The 12475-nt window shown below is 53.6% G+C and overlaps 5 protein-coding genes across 5 annotated transcripts; 3 read left to right on the top strand and 2 right to left on the bottom strand.

The window, feature by feature from the left end:
- Window positions 1-1011: 1011 nt before the first annotated feature.
- Window positions 1012-1393, bottom strand: BDP81DRAFT_388819 (uncharacterized protein; the record flags this gene model as incomplete). Its single annotated transcript, XM_060587177.1, has 2 exons — window positions 1012-1213; window positions 1305-1393. 2 exons carry the CDS (start codon window positions 1391-1393, stop codon window positions 1012-1014), a joined length of 291 nt encoding a protein of 96 aa, XP_060452004.1.
- Window positions 1394-3769: 2376 nt separating this feature from the next.
- On the top strand, window positions 3770-7192 carry BDP81DRAFT_13037 (phosphatidylinositol-specific phospholipase C). Its single transcript, XM_060581735.1, has 5 exons — window positions 3770-3936; window positions 4095-4745; window positions 4810-5442; window positions 5548-6323; window positions 6922-7192. Exons 1-5 carry the CDS (start codon window positions 3925-3927, stop codon window positions 7091-7093), a joined length of 2244 nt encoding a protein of 747 aa, XP_060452003.1. The 5' UTR covers window positions 3770-3924; the 3' UTR covers window positions 7094-7192.
- A 91-nt stretch (window positions 7193-7283) lies between these two features.
- Window positions 7284-7835, top strand: BDP81DRAFT_413871 (uncharacterized protein). Its single transcript, XM_060589312.1, has one exon. The coding sequence runs from the start codon at window positions 7292-7294 to the stop codon at window positions 7739-7741; it is 450 nt and encodes a 149-aa protein (XP_060452002.1). The 5' UTR covers window positions 7284-7291; the 3' UTR covers window positions 7742-7835.
- A 205-nt stretch (window positions 7836-8040) lies between these two features.
- BDP81DRAFT_13026 (uncharacterized protein) lies at window positions 8041-9226 on the top strand. Its single transcript, XM_060581732.1, has one exon. The coding sequence runs from the start codon at window positions 8340-8342 to the stop codon at window positions 9129-9131; it is 792 nt and encodes a 263-aa protein (XP_060452001.1). The 5' UTR covers window positions 8041-8339; the 3' UTR covers window positions 9132-9226.
- A 1339-nt stretch (window positions 9227-10565) lies between these two features.
- Window positions 10566-11552, bottom strand: BDP81DRAFT_13012 (uncharacterized protein). The gene is made up of 2 exons (XM_060581729.1): window positions 10988-11552; window positions 10566-10919 (listed from the first exon to the last, which is right to left on the bottom strand). Exons 1-2 carry the CDS (start codon window positions 11387-11389, stop codon window positions 10680-10682), a joined length of 642 nt encoding a protein of 213 aa, XP_060452000.1. The 5' UTR covers window positions 11390-11552; the 3' UTR covers window positions 10566-10679.
- Between the last annotated feature and the right edge of the window lie 923 nt (window positions 11553-12475).

Raw genomic sequence — 12475 nt, 5'->3', positions numbered from 1 at the left:
CGCGTTTGGGACTGTTTTGAGCTTGTCATCTATCAACGAAGCGGGAGATCTAATCGTAAAACAGTTATTCCACTATCAACGCGAAGCGAGATGCAATGGAGCGGCGTCTAATTGATATCATTATAGCCAAGCCTCATGTTCACGTCTAGTGTCCCTGAAGATTCGGCCTCTTCCTGAATACAAGCCGAGGGCGCCGTCGCCGAAGCTTGACAACATGCACCTGTCTTACAAGCGTGCGGATATACCTACCTAGAAGTCGAGTCAGGTACCGCATTGAACAGACGAAGCCGCCTCGTGGCCAAGCAGGTTGGGAGGGTCCTATGGCCTTCCGGAACGTTTTGATCACCATGCCCCTGAACGAGTCGGGGCGGTCTTCGAGGCCATCGCGCACGGGCAAAAGATTTCTCCTTGTTTCAAAGCCGTTTCTTTCACGACGAGTGCCCAAATTCTATTATCCTGCCCTCGTCCCAAGCAGAAGCACCAACTTCACCACTGGCTGAGATTGCTGCTTCCACGGTGTTGGTCTTACCTTAGGGATAGGACGCGTGGGAAAGATCAAGATCGATCACACCAGGGGCACTTTGCTTCTTGATCACGATGACATCTGGAAAGGCGTCTTATGCGGCACTAGACGGTCAAATAAGGGGACCGAAGCTCTGACCGGGTGTTCGGAGGTCCAAGTTAGGCATGAATCCCACCTGAGGGGGTTTTCGTTTGCCAGTCAAAGTCAAATCGGCCCAGTTTACGTTTGATGTCGACACTAGGTAACTGGGCTGTGGTGGAAAGCTCTACCTATCCCGCCACAAGTCTAACGGCCTATCCGACACAGGCCATTTTTCCTTCCTCTTCCAATTATAGAGTAGGTGAAATGACATGTTAGCCTACCCAGACCAGACTCTGCGTAACTGGAAAGAGGCCAGCGTTGAAGTAAAATACAGCACAATGGATTCGCGGATTAGCTATCATCTGACAGTACCGCAGAGGCAGGAAACGGTCACCAAAGCTATCGTCTCATTCTCCAATGACATAGGTACAGCCCTCGTCGCCAATCCAGACTTCATGCACGCGGCCGGCGTCTACGTCGATACGGTCGCCGACGCCATAAGTAACCTTGTCGGGGCTCTTGTCCTTGGGGTACGTGATGATAAAGTTCCCACGCAGGATCAGATGGGTCGTCAGACCACGATGCGAATGCGGGGAGTAGTGCGCGTTCCTGAGCTTTGATCGTCAGTTCGTGCATACTCGGCTTTCCCTTTGGGGGAGGCGAAAAGGAAAGCTACAAAAGGCAGTTGGGCATCACGTACGGTCCGTCGGTCCAAGTGAAGACATGGGGGAACCCCCAAGATCTAACCTCGGACTCGCTATCACGCTGAGATATGGGCTTATTGGGCATGGCTGCAACTTTTTGGCGATTTGCTGGCTTGAAGCTGAGTGGTAATGTGCGCAATGTTCAGAAGTTCGCTCGTGGCGTGGCAGCATGGGCGACGGAGGTCGACGGGCGAAAGCTTGCGATTACGTCAGAGAACATCAAACGTCAAGTCCTCGACCGGTCCGAGAGCTGTTCGCCGGCGACTCCGAAAGATGACGGGGCTTTCTCGAGAGACTGGGCTGGTGAGAGATGAGAGAAACCTCACTGAGAGAGCTCGTTGGCGGTATCGACTGTTCAAAACGCCGGTTCGGCTGCCCAGATGTGGTGGTGGTCCGCGTGCTCGAGTCTCGAGTCTCGAGAGTCGGCTGCAGTGTGGGGGAAGCCGACTTTTGGGTGCTCGACCCCCACTTGTCCCCCGAGTGCCCCGATGCCGTGTGGCAACTGAAAGGACGGTGGTTTCCGGGAGGCGCAGCAGCGGTGGCCGAGCAGAAGAGATGCATAGGCGCCGGTGGAAAATGCGTGTGTTGGTGGCCAGCAGCAGCAGACAAACACGGAGCACCGGCGTGGGCCCCGCCATGCCACCATGCTTGCTCACCCTTGGCGTGCGGGTGACAAGCTTGAGGCCCCCAGCTGGACCTATGCATTGAGGTGGAACAAAACGACGGCTCGACGGGACAGAACCGCCCCAAGGTTCTGTCAGGCCAAGTGGGGACCACCTGGGAATGCTTGGGTTTCTGGACTCCTGAAGACTGTCACTCTGTCACTCATTCTGTCGCTCACGTTCAGCTCTTCCCACCTTTTCGGTGTCCTTAATGGCTGCCTGGAGAGCTGTTCCCTCGGCCTTAGCATGCCCATGATATCACTTTGTATGGGGATCATCCCTCCCTCCATACGAAGCGGCAACGCCTCCACTAGTTACGACATAAGGTATCCGTACTCCGTACTCCGTACCCTAGGGTATACTGACGGTTTCCACCCGCTTTACGGATGCTATGTTTAGCGCATCTCGAACGGGGACCGCGAAACGTCAATATGGAATAGGGGCAAGGCTGGCTAGCAGGCGACAGCTGTCTCGAAGCATCAGCCGTACTGCCGTTTTGCCGGGTCCTGTGACAACGTCAACAATGCTTCGATCTTTGTGCGGACAGTACAGCACAGCAAACGACGCATGATGAGTTGTATTGCTAAGGTGCTGCAGTAAGCATCTTGTGGCAGGCGAACATGGCTGAGTACTCACATTTCGTAGCCAAAGTACGTCGGGCATTGAGCCTCTCAGTGTGCCCTACGAAGGCAACACCAGTCTGTCAATGATTAATCAAGGCTCACGTCCAATGGTTCCGAAAGAGGCACCCCGTAAGACAGACAGGGCAGACTGCAATTGGGGGCCAAGACTAGCTAGCCCTCTGCAGATGGATTCAGTGTGACGTTCCGCTCCGCGGTGCAGGGAGAAGAAGAGGATGGAGAGAGAGAGACACACACATACACACACATACGCGCAGACTCCGCCCCTCCAAGAACAAGGCATCACTGCTTCTACTTGCTAATATTCAGTATTTGAGGAAGATCATGAGGGTGGGTAAATGTGCCTTGGGCCTGGCACTCTCCAGTCTGACAATCATCATGCAAATCCGGTACCCAAGACAGACAATTATGAGAGAAACTATGCGGTACGCGTCACTGTCGCCCAATACCCGGCATTCTTGGGTCAAGGGAGAATGAGAAGAGACGCGAGTTCCGACGTGATCAACAACAAAACGAAACAAGTCGAGATGCAGAAGTCCACAACTCGAGAACCAAGGACGTGGATCCCGAGGAGGCCGTCCCTCAATGTCTCGATTCTGTGGGAGAGTCTCACTCTCACAACAGGCAGTCGAGGTAAGGAACACCACGCTAAAGGGCACCATCGACAGGGCACTGAGGGCAGTCGGGACCACCTACAGCAGGGATTCAAACCATCGGGGGGCAGTGCTGGCCCCTTCCCATTGGCCACTTGCATCATTCAGCACACCCATCGGACGAGGCTGTCCCCCCCTCCTCTCCAAGCGGGTGCTCTCCAAGTGCTCCAAGACCCCAAGTGCTAATGGAACGGGAACCCCATCAGGGCCATCACGTTGGATCACAGTCTGCTCCTGCCCACCCCTGTCCTCAGCTATGCTGACATGCATATCCACGCTTCCCACTCTCGTTGAAATTACCCTTTTGCTGTGGTCTCTCGAATGCCTTCATTTCTCGAATTTCCTCTAATTCTCGAAAATAATCCTAAACTCTCGTTCAACTACCACCCGTATTCTTACACTTCCGTTTCCTTCGTCTCCTTCACCATTTCTTATCCTGTCCGTCCAATGGACTAATGATTATATCCAATACGCTCTCCGAAGCCGTACCCCTCTGACCCCTAGAACCAGAGTAGGCTTAATTGAGCAAAGAATTACCCCCCTTCCCGCGACGACAATCCGTCAGCCATACACCTAACCGATTCGGTAAACGCACACACAGAGCAGAGAGGAGGCTTCAACCCGGAGGCAGGCTATTAAAGCCGCTGCAGCTCGCCCGCCATGTGTCTCTCTGTACGTCTCTCAACATATCCCGTAGGGGTTGCGCTCAATGCAAGGCTCCGGCATTGGCAACGCCCGCGTATGATGCCTTTTCCTGCACTTTCCCAAAGCCTGTTTGACAGCCTCCAGCTTGTGGTCAATTGTCAGACAAGAACTAACAAACCTGGCAGTTCTGGCGCCGTAGGACCGCCCCGAGCGACGAAAAGACACAGAAGAAGCGAACCCTCACGATGCCGCTATGGTCCTCCTCCAACAAGACCTCCGCCAACACCCTCAAGAAGATGGTTGGCCTCACCACCCTCCTGGCACCTACACGAGACGGCTTTCACTTCCCGCCCGCCTCCCGACCGATGCCCATGATCAACATCACAAACGTCGACGGCGCCACCGACCCTTCATCCTCGTCATCCGCCGACTCGGACCCCAAGGAGGCGGTCGTTTCGCCTAGTCCCGACGAGATCCTGCTCAGCCAGGCCAGCCGCGACCGTTTCGAAAAGATATTCAACGACCTACGCTCCCGTCGCTCTTCATTGTCCCGCGAGCCTTTTGTTACCCGCGACCAACTGCTCGTATTCCTCGAGAATACCCAGGGCGAGACCGATGTCGAGGCTGTATTGCCTGAGAGTCAGCAACGATACAACTATGGCGAATTCCTGGAACTGTGGTGGAGAAATTACGGCTGGGATGCCACCCGTCCAATAAAGGAAGAGGACAAGGACTTGAGCCGGCCCATCACAAATTACTTCATCAGTAGCAGTCACAACACATACCTGGAGGGCAACCAGCTTGCCTCCAGGAGTTCACCTGAGGCTTACAAAACGGTATGTAGCCCTATGCTTGCATCTTCTCGGCAGAGAGAGATATCTTCTGACACGTGAAATACAGGTTCTTCGCCGTGGATGTCGATGTATCGAAATCGACATCTGGAACGGAGACACCCCTATCACGACACAGGAGGGCAGCCGCTCTCCCAAACCTGACCACTCGAGGAATCTCTCTGGATCATCCCTTCCCAACGTGGCTGCGAGCGTCAAGGAGACGGTAGAAGATCTCCTAGTCGAACGCAGCACGAACGGCAATGGCCACAACAGAAACACCAGCAGTGCCAGCAAGTCCCTGAATCCCCGCGATAGCGCCACTCTACTGGGACCGAGCGAGTCCACCGAGTCTCTCGGCAAGACTCTACGCCCCTCGTCTCCGACTCCCTCTATGAAGAATCGCCTGTCGTATCCCAAAGATGAACCCATTGTCACTCACGGCTGGACTCTGACAACTCCCTGCGGCTTCAGAGAGGTCTGCAAGGCCGTCCGCGAGTCCGCTTTCGAGACGAATGAGCTACCCCTGATTGTCAGTCTCGAGGTCCATGCCGACAAGGAGCAGCAGGAGGTGATGGTCAGAATCATGAAAGAGGAATGGGAAGGCATGTTGATTGACAAGTCGTGGGAGGGCATTGATCCCCGTTTCCGCCTGCCCAAGCTTGAGGAACTGAAGCGCAAGATCCTCGTCAAGGTCAAGAAGGCGCCGAATAAGATTGAGGTGCCTCCCAGTACGACAGCCCTTTCGCAAGTATTTGCCAACGACGAGGACGCTTCAGGGGGTTCCGACGATGAGAAAAACAAGGAGGCACCGAAACAGGAGACGCCGAAACCGCCCTCTACACCTAAATTCGATGCCCCGGCCAAGGTCCATAGTGGAAACGAGCCGCCCAAGAGCACAAAGGTAGCCATTTGCCAGGCACTCAGCAGTCTGGCCATCTACACCCACAGCGAGCACTTCAAGAGCTTTGAGACGCCGGCGGCTAAGAAACCGAGTCACATCTTTTCGATAAGTGAGAACAGGATCCTGGAACTGCACACGACCAAGGCCCGCGAGATGTTCACCCACAACAAAAACTTCTTCATGCGAGCGTTCCCCAATGGCTCGCGCGTCGACAGCTCCAACCCCGATCCCAGTCTCTTCTGGCGCAAGGGCGTGCAGATGGTTGCTCTGAATTGGCAATATCTCGACGAAGGAATGATGCTCAATGAGGGCATGTTCGCGGACGAGCTGGGATGGGTCCTCAAGCCCATTGGATACCGGAGCTCTGACAAGGACACGCTGACAGAGGTCGATGCCGCGCCGCAGGGCGATTTGGAGCTCACTGTCACCATCATTGCTGGCCAGCACATCTTTGTCGACGACGATTCTGCCAGCGACAGCAGCCGCGGCAAGCGCCTCCGACCATTTGTCAAGTGCGAGTTTCACGTCGAGATTGGCGCGCAGAACGGAAAGGCTGCCGACGAAGACGACTTCAAGCTCAAGACGGGATCGAAAAAGACTGATCACCCTGATTGGGAAAATGGGGCACGACTCAAGTTCCCCAAGATCTCGAGGGTGGTGGAAGAGTTGAGTTTCCTCAGGTAAGAAGACTCACAGTTTCGTTTCGGGGGGGGGGGTTTTTTTTTTATTTTTTTTTATTTTTTTGGTTTCGATTCCGCTTTCCCTCCGGCAGCAGCATGCATGTCTTGGGCTTACGAGCCTCGACGATCTTTTGAAACTATGACTCGAGAAGACGGTGAAAAGATGTGCGCGGCTCCGCGCCGGCGTGTCCGACCTGCAAGACTAGAACAGCTTCCGGCGGTGTAACGTTGTCCGAAGTCGTGACGGCTCCCCGACCCCCGGGAATGGCCTGATTCACATTCGGATGCCATGCCGGGACCCGTCGCCGCTCTTCGTCATAGGCACAAGACGGGAACGCTCGTGGAACGAACTAGGGTCGTCGAGCTCCTCTCCCTTCCATGCAGTGTCACCGTCCCCTTCCCGTTCACGAACCGTTAACCCGTCAATACTCACCTGCCAGGCGGGCCGCTGCGTTGACAGCCCGGGCCGCCGCACACCGCAACGTTGTTCTTCTTTTCTCCCACTTCTCTGCATCCTGCGAATAGCCATGACCAAGAAAGGAAACCTTGATGATTTGTTGCAAGAATGATTTTCACTAACTCGTGTCTGGCCGCGCAGATTCAAGATTGAGGATGACCCACTCCTCGGCGGCGACGAGCTTCTATCGTGGGCATGTATCCGCCTCGACCGTCTCCGTCCCGGCTTCCGCTTCATCAGGCTCATGGACACCAAGAACAGACCGATTGAAGGTGGCAAGCTGCTCGTAAAGATCGACAAGGTGGTGCGGTAGAGCCCCGTTGTCCCGTCCCGTCCGTCCGTCGTATACCGTACCCGGCCTATGGGCAGAAGCGAAAAAGCTGTGACGCGCGCGATGTGGCAGACATACTAGCAAGGAAAAGCCTTTTCCCTTTTTGTTCTTTTTCTTTTCCCATGGTTCTGCGGGTTTCCATGGGAGGAGACTCCGATATCCTTTTTTTGAATTACACGGATGGTTGTGGCGTTTGACATGGCGTTTAATTCTTCTTTTTTTTTCTTTTTTTTCTTTCTCCTTTTCTCGAGGCGAGCGATACCTATTTCCCCTACTACAATCTTGAGTTTCAGGTTTTTTTCCCAACAAGCCACATTTTCTTTCCTTTTCTCTAATTTCCTTTTTCGGAACATACATTGTTCGCGGCACTTTGGGAGAGGCTCCTGTGTGTCTCGGGGAGGGTTGGGTTTGTGTTTTTATTTCTATTTTTTAATCCAAGGCACAAGGCAAAAATTGAGACTTGGAGGGAAAACAATGAGAGACAGACAGGTCATTCTCAAGAGTCATGAGAGTCATTTCCTTATTTTTAGGGAGGCGGTGGTGGCTGAGAGAAGGAAAATCTTTCTTTTGATGAGGTCAGAAGACTGTGAGCAGGAGACAGGATTATACGTGAGAAAGGATAGCCTTTGAGTAAACCATGGTCACCGAGATGAGACACGCAGGGGGGGGGGGAGAGAGAGAGAGGGAGAGAGAGAGAGAGAGAGAGATAAGACAGGGCGCAAAAGGACGAACAGCACACATACAAACACACAAACCTGTGGGGCGCCGATCTTGACGCAGAGAAGCGTGAGGCGGGAAGAGAAACCCAAATACCGTACGTAGTGGAGAGGAATCAAAGAACAACCAAGGGATCTCACCTACACACATCTCGACCTCCGATTTGGGGGCCAAAGACCTAATCCGTGTATGTCGTCGCTTCCGTGTGACCTTCTGTCTCTTCCGTCAACGGCCGACCTCCCACATCTCCCTCCCTAAACGGTCTTATTCTTGTCCGACGTGACCGGATCTGGGAGGAACATGTGCCGGCTACCTTGAGGTTTGACCGCCGCCTCTGAAAAAAGATCTGTCATTTGTGAGTATTGACCAACGACGAGTGAAGATATCCCTTCGTGTGGTACAGGCAGGCTTCTCCCTCTGTATTGCTGTGTAGCAGTAGAATACGACAGATTGTCACTGCACGTAAACGCAGAGTCAACGGGAGCGGATACCTGCCAACCTTGCTCGGGACATGCAGAACGGACAATGCATCTCGTCAATGACATGTCGGCCGTATCGTCGACCCATACCAACCGCTTTTCCCCCGTGTTGTTCTGTATTATCTCTCTGCAAGGGTGATAACCATCAGGGTAGCTGTCGGTTCCCATCAGCATGTCGTGGATCATGGATGAGATTCTTCTTCCTGCTTCACGTCGCACCTGGGCAGACATGCTTCTTGTTGTACGACGCCGGGAAGGACGACAATGGACTAGCGGACCAAGGCAATCTCCTCTCAAGGGAGTACGATGTCATTATCGAGACTGTGTGTGTAACCTGGAAAGAAAGGGTAGATGACGGTGGAGGGTTCCGAGTTGACGGGGCATCGTATCCGACCACCGGTAGACCCATTCCCTGTTGTCGACATCGGATGGAAAAAAGAATACTTTCCTCCTGCCGCTTTTTTGCCGCTTCTTCGACGGGAGTCGGGCTCGTTGAGCCGCCGTGTAACGACTCTGGCTCTGGCTCCACCACCCGTTTCCGTGCCAAGAGGACTGACTGCAGCTGGACTTTTACTCGTAAAGGCAAGGTTCTAGACTGCTTCCGTCCGCCCGTGATGCGTTGGTCGTCTGCGACAAATGAAGGCACTCATGAACCCACAACAATCCCAACCCCAACCCCGGCATGGGCTCAACAGACGACGCTGCAGCCCTGTCCGGCTCTTGCGGCTTGGCACCGAAAGATGCACGATTGGCAACCCCTTCCTGCCTTGATACCTAACCCGGTGGCACCAGTTGTGGGCTGCAGGCTCGGCATAAGGAAGTAAGCCACTGAAAAGAACAGATGAAGCTAAGCGGGAGTGCGTCGATCCCCAGGAAGTCTCAACCCGCTGTGGCGGTCGTGACGGTGTAGCCAAAGGCGAGGTTCCCAGTGTGGCCGTTGATTGTGAGACAAGTCATAACGTAGAATAAGAAAGACTGTTCCAAAGTTGTCCAATGGAGCCATTTCATCTTGCATGTCTGTAAGACAAGAAGGAATAATCGCCGTCATGTGCAATCATAATGCCGGACTAGATGCTATCTGGCGCGGGCCGACAGCAGACAACTTGTCAGTTATCACCAAAGATAGATTTGCCGGTGCGACTGATCTGACCAAGGGGGATCGTCGTGGAATAAGCAGCCTCGGCTGCAAATTTAGAGTAGGCATCTCAACACACCATCCTTGGCCGTCAAGATGACGCCAGGGCTAGATTGTTTAACTTGTAGCCATAGGAAGTTGACCGTCTCCCCGTCCGCAACGGGTACAAATGTCGACAAATTAGAGTTGAGAGTGCTATGGCACGATATTGAGACAGGCGATTGGTGGTTACCTGGCGTTGCGGGAACTAGGGCGGTGTAACAAGGCTTTTACCAAACGCCCAGCCCTCAAGCAATACTAGAACTTGGACATGACAAAGATGTCCAAGATACCTAGGAACGCTGAGAGCAAGGGTTCGGGAGGTGAGACATGCGTTTGTTCTGTCAGTTGGGAAAGTCGTCTGGCGGGGGCATCATCGAGATCTCTCTCTCAATCTAAACGTACCGTCGGGGATTGAGCCTCTGGATACTGGATAGTGATCAAGATGCAATAACCCGCCATTGTCTCTTGATTTTGTGACTGGCCATGTGGTACACTGGCCGGGTTGCTGCGGGCGGTTCCGACAATCTGGTCGACTAGCTAGGTATGCCTGTCGTCCATGAACTTGTAACCGAGGTTTTGGTGTTGTCCATGTAGATGATCAGGTGATTGAGGGAGAGATCGATCGCAGATCCGATGGAGCTTCTAAACGGGGCTGGCTTGAGACTTGGGTCCCAGTCTTGCGTCAATCATTACTCCATACTCTCCTGGCGATGCCCATAAAGCGGTGATTACCATGTGTCAGAAACCTCGACTTCAAGACTTGGAGCGGTAAGCCATCAATCAGGCCATGAACGATAATAACCAAACAAGGAGACGAAACAGCCGTAGTCCCTGTTGAGAATTCTAGCGACTGGCGTTTGGTGTTTTTGATGAGACATAAGCCCATCAAAGCTGGAGACTGCCAAAACACCACGTCTCTCCGGGTGCTTGCATATACATATATATATATATATATATATGCAAGCATCCTCACCGCAAGGGACTCGTCGTTATTGATATGCGGCCGTGGAATACGCGAAAGAATTGTGAAAAATCTGTTTGTTCCCGTGCTTGATGCCAGCTCCGAAGCGACAACGGAATGTTTTGACAGGCAATACTAGTGCAGCCAAGTTTTCCGAAGCAAGGGCGGTGGATTGAGCAGCTCAATTGTGTTTGACTTAGACATTCTCGGTTCAATGCGATTCGCCCCAGACAATCATGGTCGAAATTCCCGACAGCAGAGCCTCTCGAAATTTCGCAGATTACGGATGCTACATCCTTGCGAGAAGATTGCCGCTCTTTTCCATGGTTTCACCACATTTCGAGCGCGACCAGACCGTATGACTGTTGAATAGCGACTGCGGAGGAGAGGATGTATTGAATGGGCGAGCAGTGAAGCTTTGCGGCGGGAGATGTAGTCCATGTGACAGGTCATTTTCTTCCGTTCGATTGCAGCCTCAATGAAATTAGCAGCGGAGGCTGGGACAATGCCGGGCATGTGCCGATTTTCGATGAGAGACTGACTGATCGACCGCGCATCTCGTCTCCGAGATGACAGGTCACATCGGCTCCTTGGTATGCTTGACGTCCACGCAGGAGGTGGGCATTGAAGCACCCAAACGGCCCCCGAATCTGACATTGAATCGCGTTACGCACAAAGCTGTCTGCACGAATATGCAGGTCAAATATTGGAGGCGTTGACTGCCAGATGAAGGCCGCAGGAGGTGTGTTGGTACGTTGTTGGTACGTTGTTGGTACGTCGGCTAGAGGTAGTGACCACTGACCAGTCGTTGACACTGGTTGGAGGCTCAGAGCGTGGCGTGTTCCGTTAGTGGTGGTCACAAATGACAATAATGGTATTTCGCCGAGAACAATCGACACGTCGATTCGCCTGTTGGGTATTTGAAACCAAGATGTGTGAGACATGAGATTGTCTTATGGTCCTCCTGGGCCGGCGCCAGCTAACATTGTCGGTTCACATTTCGGTGACGATAGAATCGGAATTTCTGAATCCAGACCCTTCGATGATTGTCGGTGAGTCTGCCCACATGCGATTTGAAGATCGCCTGCCATTGAATCGGTCGGTGTGGATTGGGCCACACCTGGCCTGAGCGGGACAAGCCGCGGCACCATACTCATCGAACGACGACGACCTTGAGCCTATGACAAAACTCGTGCCAAGCACCAAGGTGCTGGTGGCATTGCCTCAGACACACGACGGTACGTCTGCGAGAACAGTCAGGACGATGGCCCGAGGCCCGAAAACGTATGATCTCGTGTCTTTCGACAGGGCTGGTGTTATGAGGTGAAATGCAAAGACGTTGGAAAAGACCACTGCGACGTCACATCGTGACGAAACCTTGGCACATGTGTCAAGCCTCGTTGGCGTCGCTTGGACCAAGGGCGGGCTGTGGCACACATGCACCCTTTTGCGGTCTCGTATTGCGGTCTCGTATTGCGGCCTCGTCACGCCGCGGTAACGACATGTAGCGTGTGCGCACCGTAGATCGCGGGATGTGATGGCGGATACGGCTGAACGTCAAAGTCTACGCGGCCGATCACGGTGCGACCGCCTCGAACCAGCTTGCTGGGATGAGGCTAGGCTCCTGCCTCTTGCAGTAGTCGGTGAGCTGTGCAACAACAGGCAGCGCCAGGCCGGTATTGTGGTCGACGTTCGAGAGGGTGTGTCAGGATTGTCAACGTTGCGAGGTGTAAGTCCATCCACTGGAGCAGCCGTATCGCGAACGACGAGCGAGATCCCGCTAGCCTCGAATTGATCTCCTACTTGACGAGCAGAGATGGCGCAAGATGTTTACATTCCCAACAGACTTCCACTGAGGGGACCCTCGCTTCCGTCGAGCCGAGCTGCTCTTTACCCCTGGGTACGGAGTGCTCACGATAGTCCACGGGGGTGGGCACGGTGCGGAAAGCTGTGGAGGACACCGTTGCCCTCCAAGTCCAACGAGAGACTAGAGAGCCCATCGCCATTTTCGATCGATGAGCAGCCGAGTT

The sequence above is a fragment of the Colletotrichum phormii genome (genome assembly GCF_030913505.1).
Source record: "Colletotrichum phormii strain CBS 102054 chromosome Unknown BDP81scaffold_1, whole genome shotgun sequence".
In the NCBI taxonomy this organism is placed as follows: domain Eukaryota; kingdom Fungi; phylum Ascomycota; class Sordariomycetes; order Glomerellales; family Glomerellaceae; genus Colletotrichum; species Colletotrichum phormii.
Note: the sequence above shows the minus strand (reverse complement) of the source record. Positions and strands in the feature narration are given on the sequence as shown.

Bases quoted from the DNA above. Each gene is read 5' to 3' on its own strand.
- BDP81DRAFT_13037 (XM_060581735.1), top strand. The intron at 4,746-4,809 runs GTATGTAGCCCT...CGTGAAATACAG, and splicing joins CACCTGAGGCTTACAAAACG to GTTCTTCGCCGTGGATGTCG. The intron at 6,324-6,921 runs GTAAGAAGACTC...CTGGCCGCGCAG, and splicing joins GAAGAGTTGAGTTTCCTCAG to ATTCAAGATTGAGGATGACC.
- BDP81DRAFT_413871 (XM_060589312.1), top strand. From the start codon at position 7,292: ATGGTTGTGGCGTTTGACATGGCGTTTAATTCTTCTTTTTTTTTCTTT.
- BDP81DRAFT_13026 (XM_060581732.1), top strand. From the start codon at position 8,340: ATGCAGAACGGACAATGCATCTCGTCAATGACATGTCGGCCGTATCGT.
- BDP81DRAFT_13012 (XM_060581729.1), bottom strand. From the start codon at position 11,389: ATGTCTCACACATCTTGGTTTCAAATACCCAACAGGCGAATCGACGTG. The intron at 10,920-10,987 runs GTCAGTCTCTCA...AATTTCATTGAG, and splicing joins ACGAGATGCGCGGTCGATCA to GCTGCAATCGAACGGAAGAA.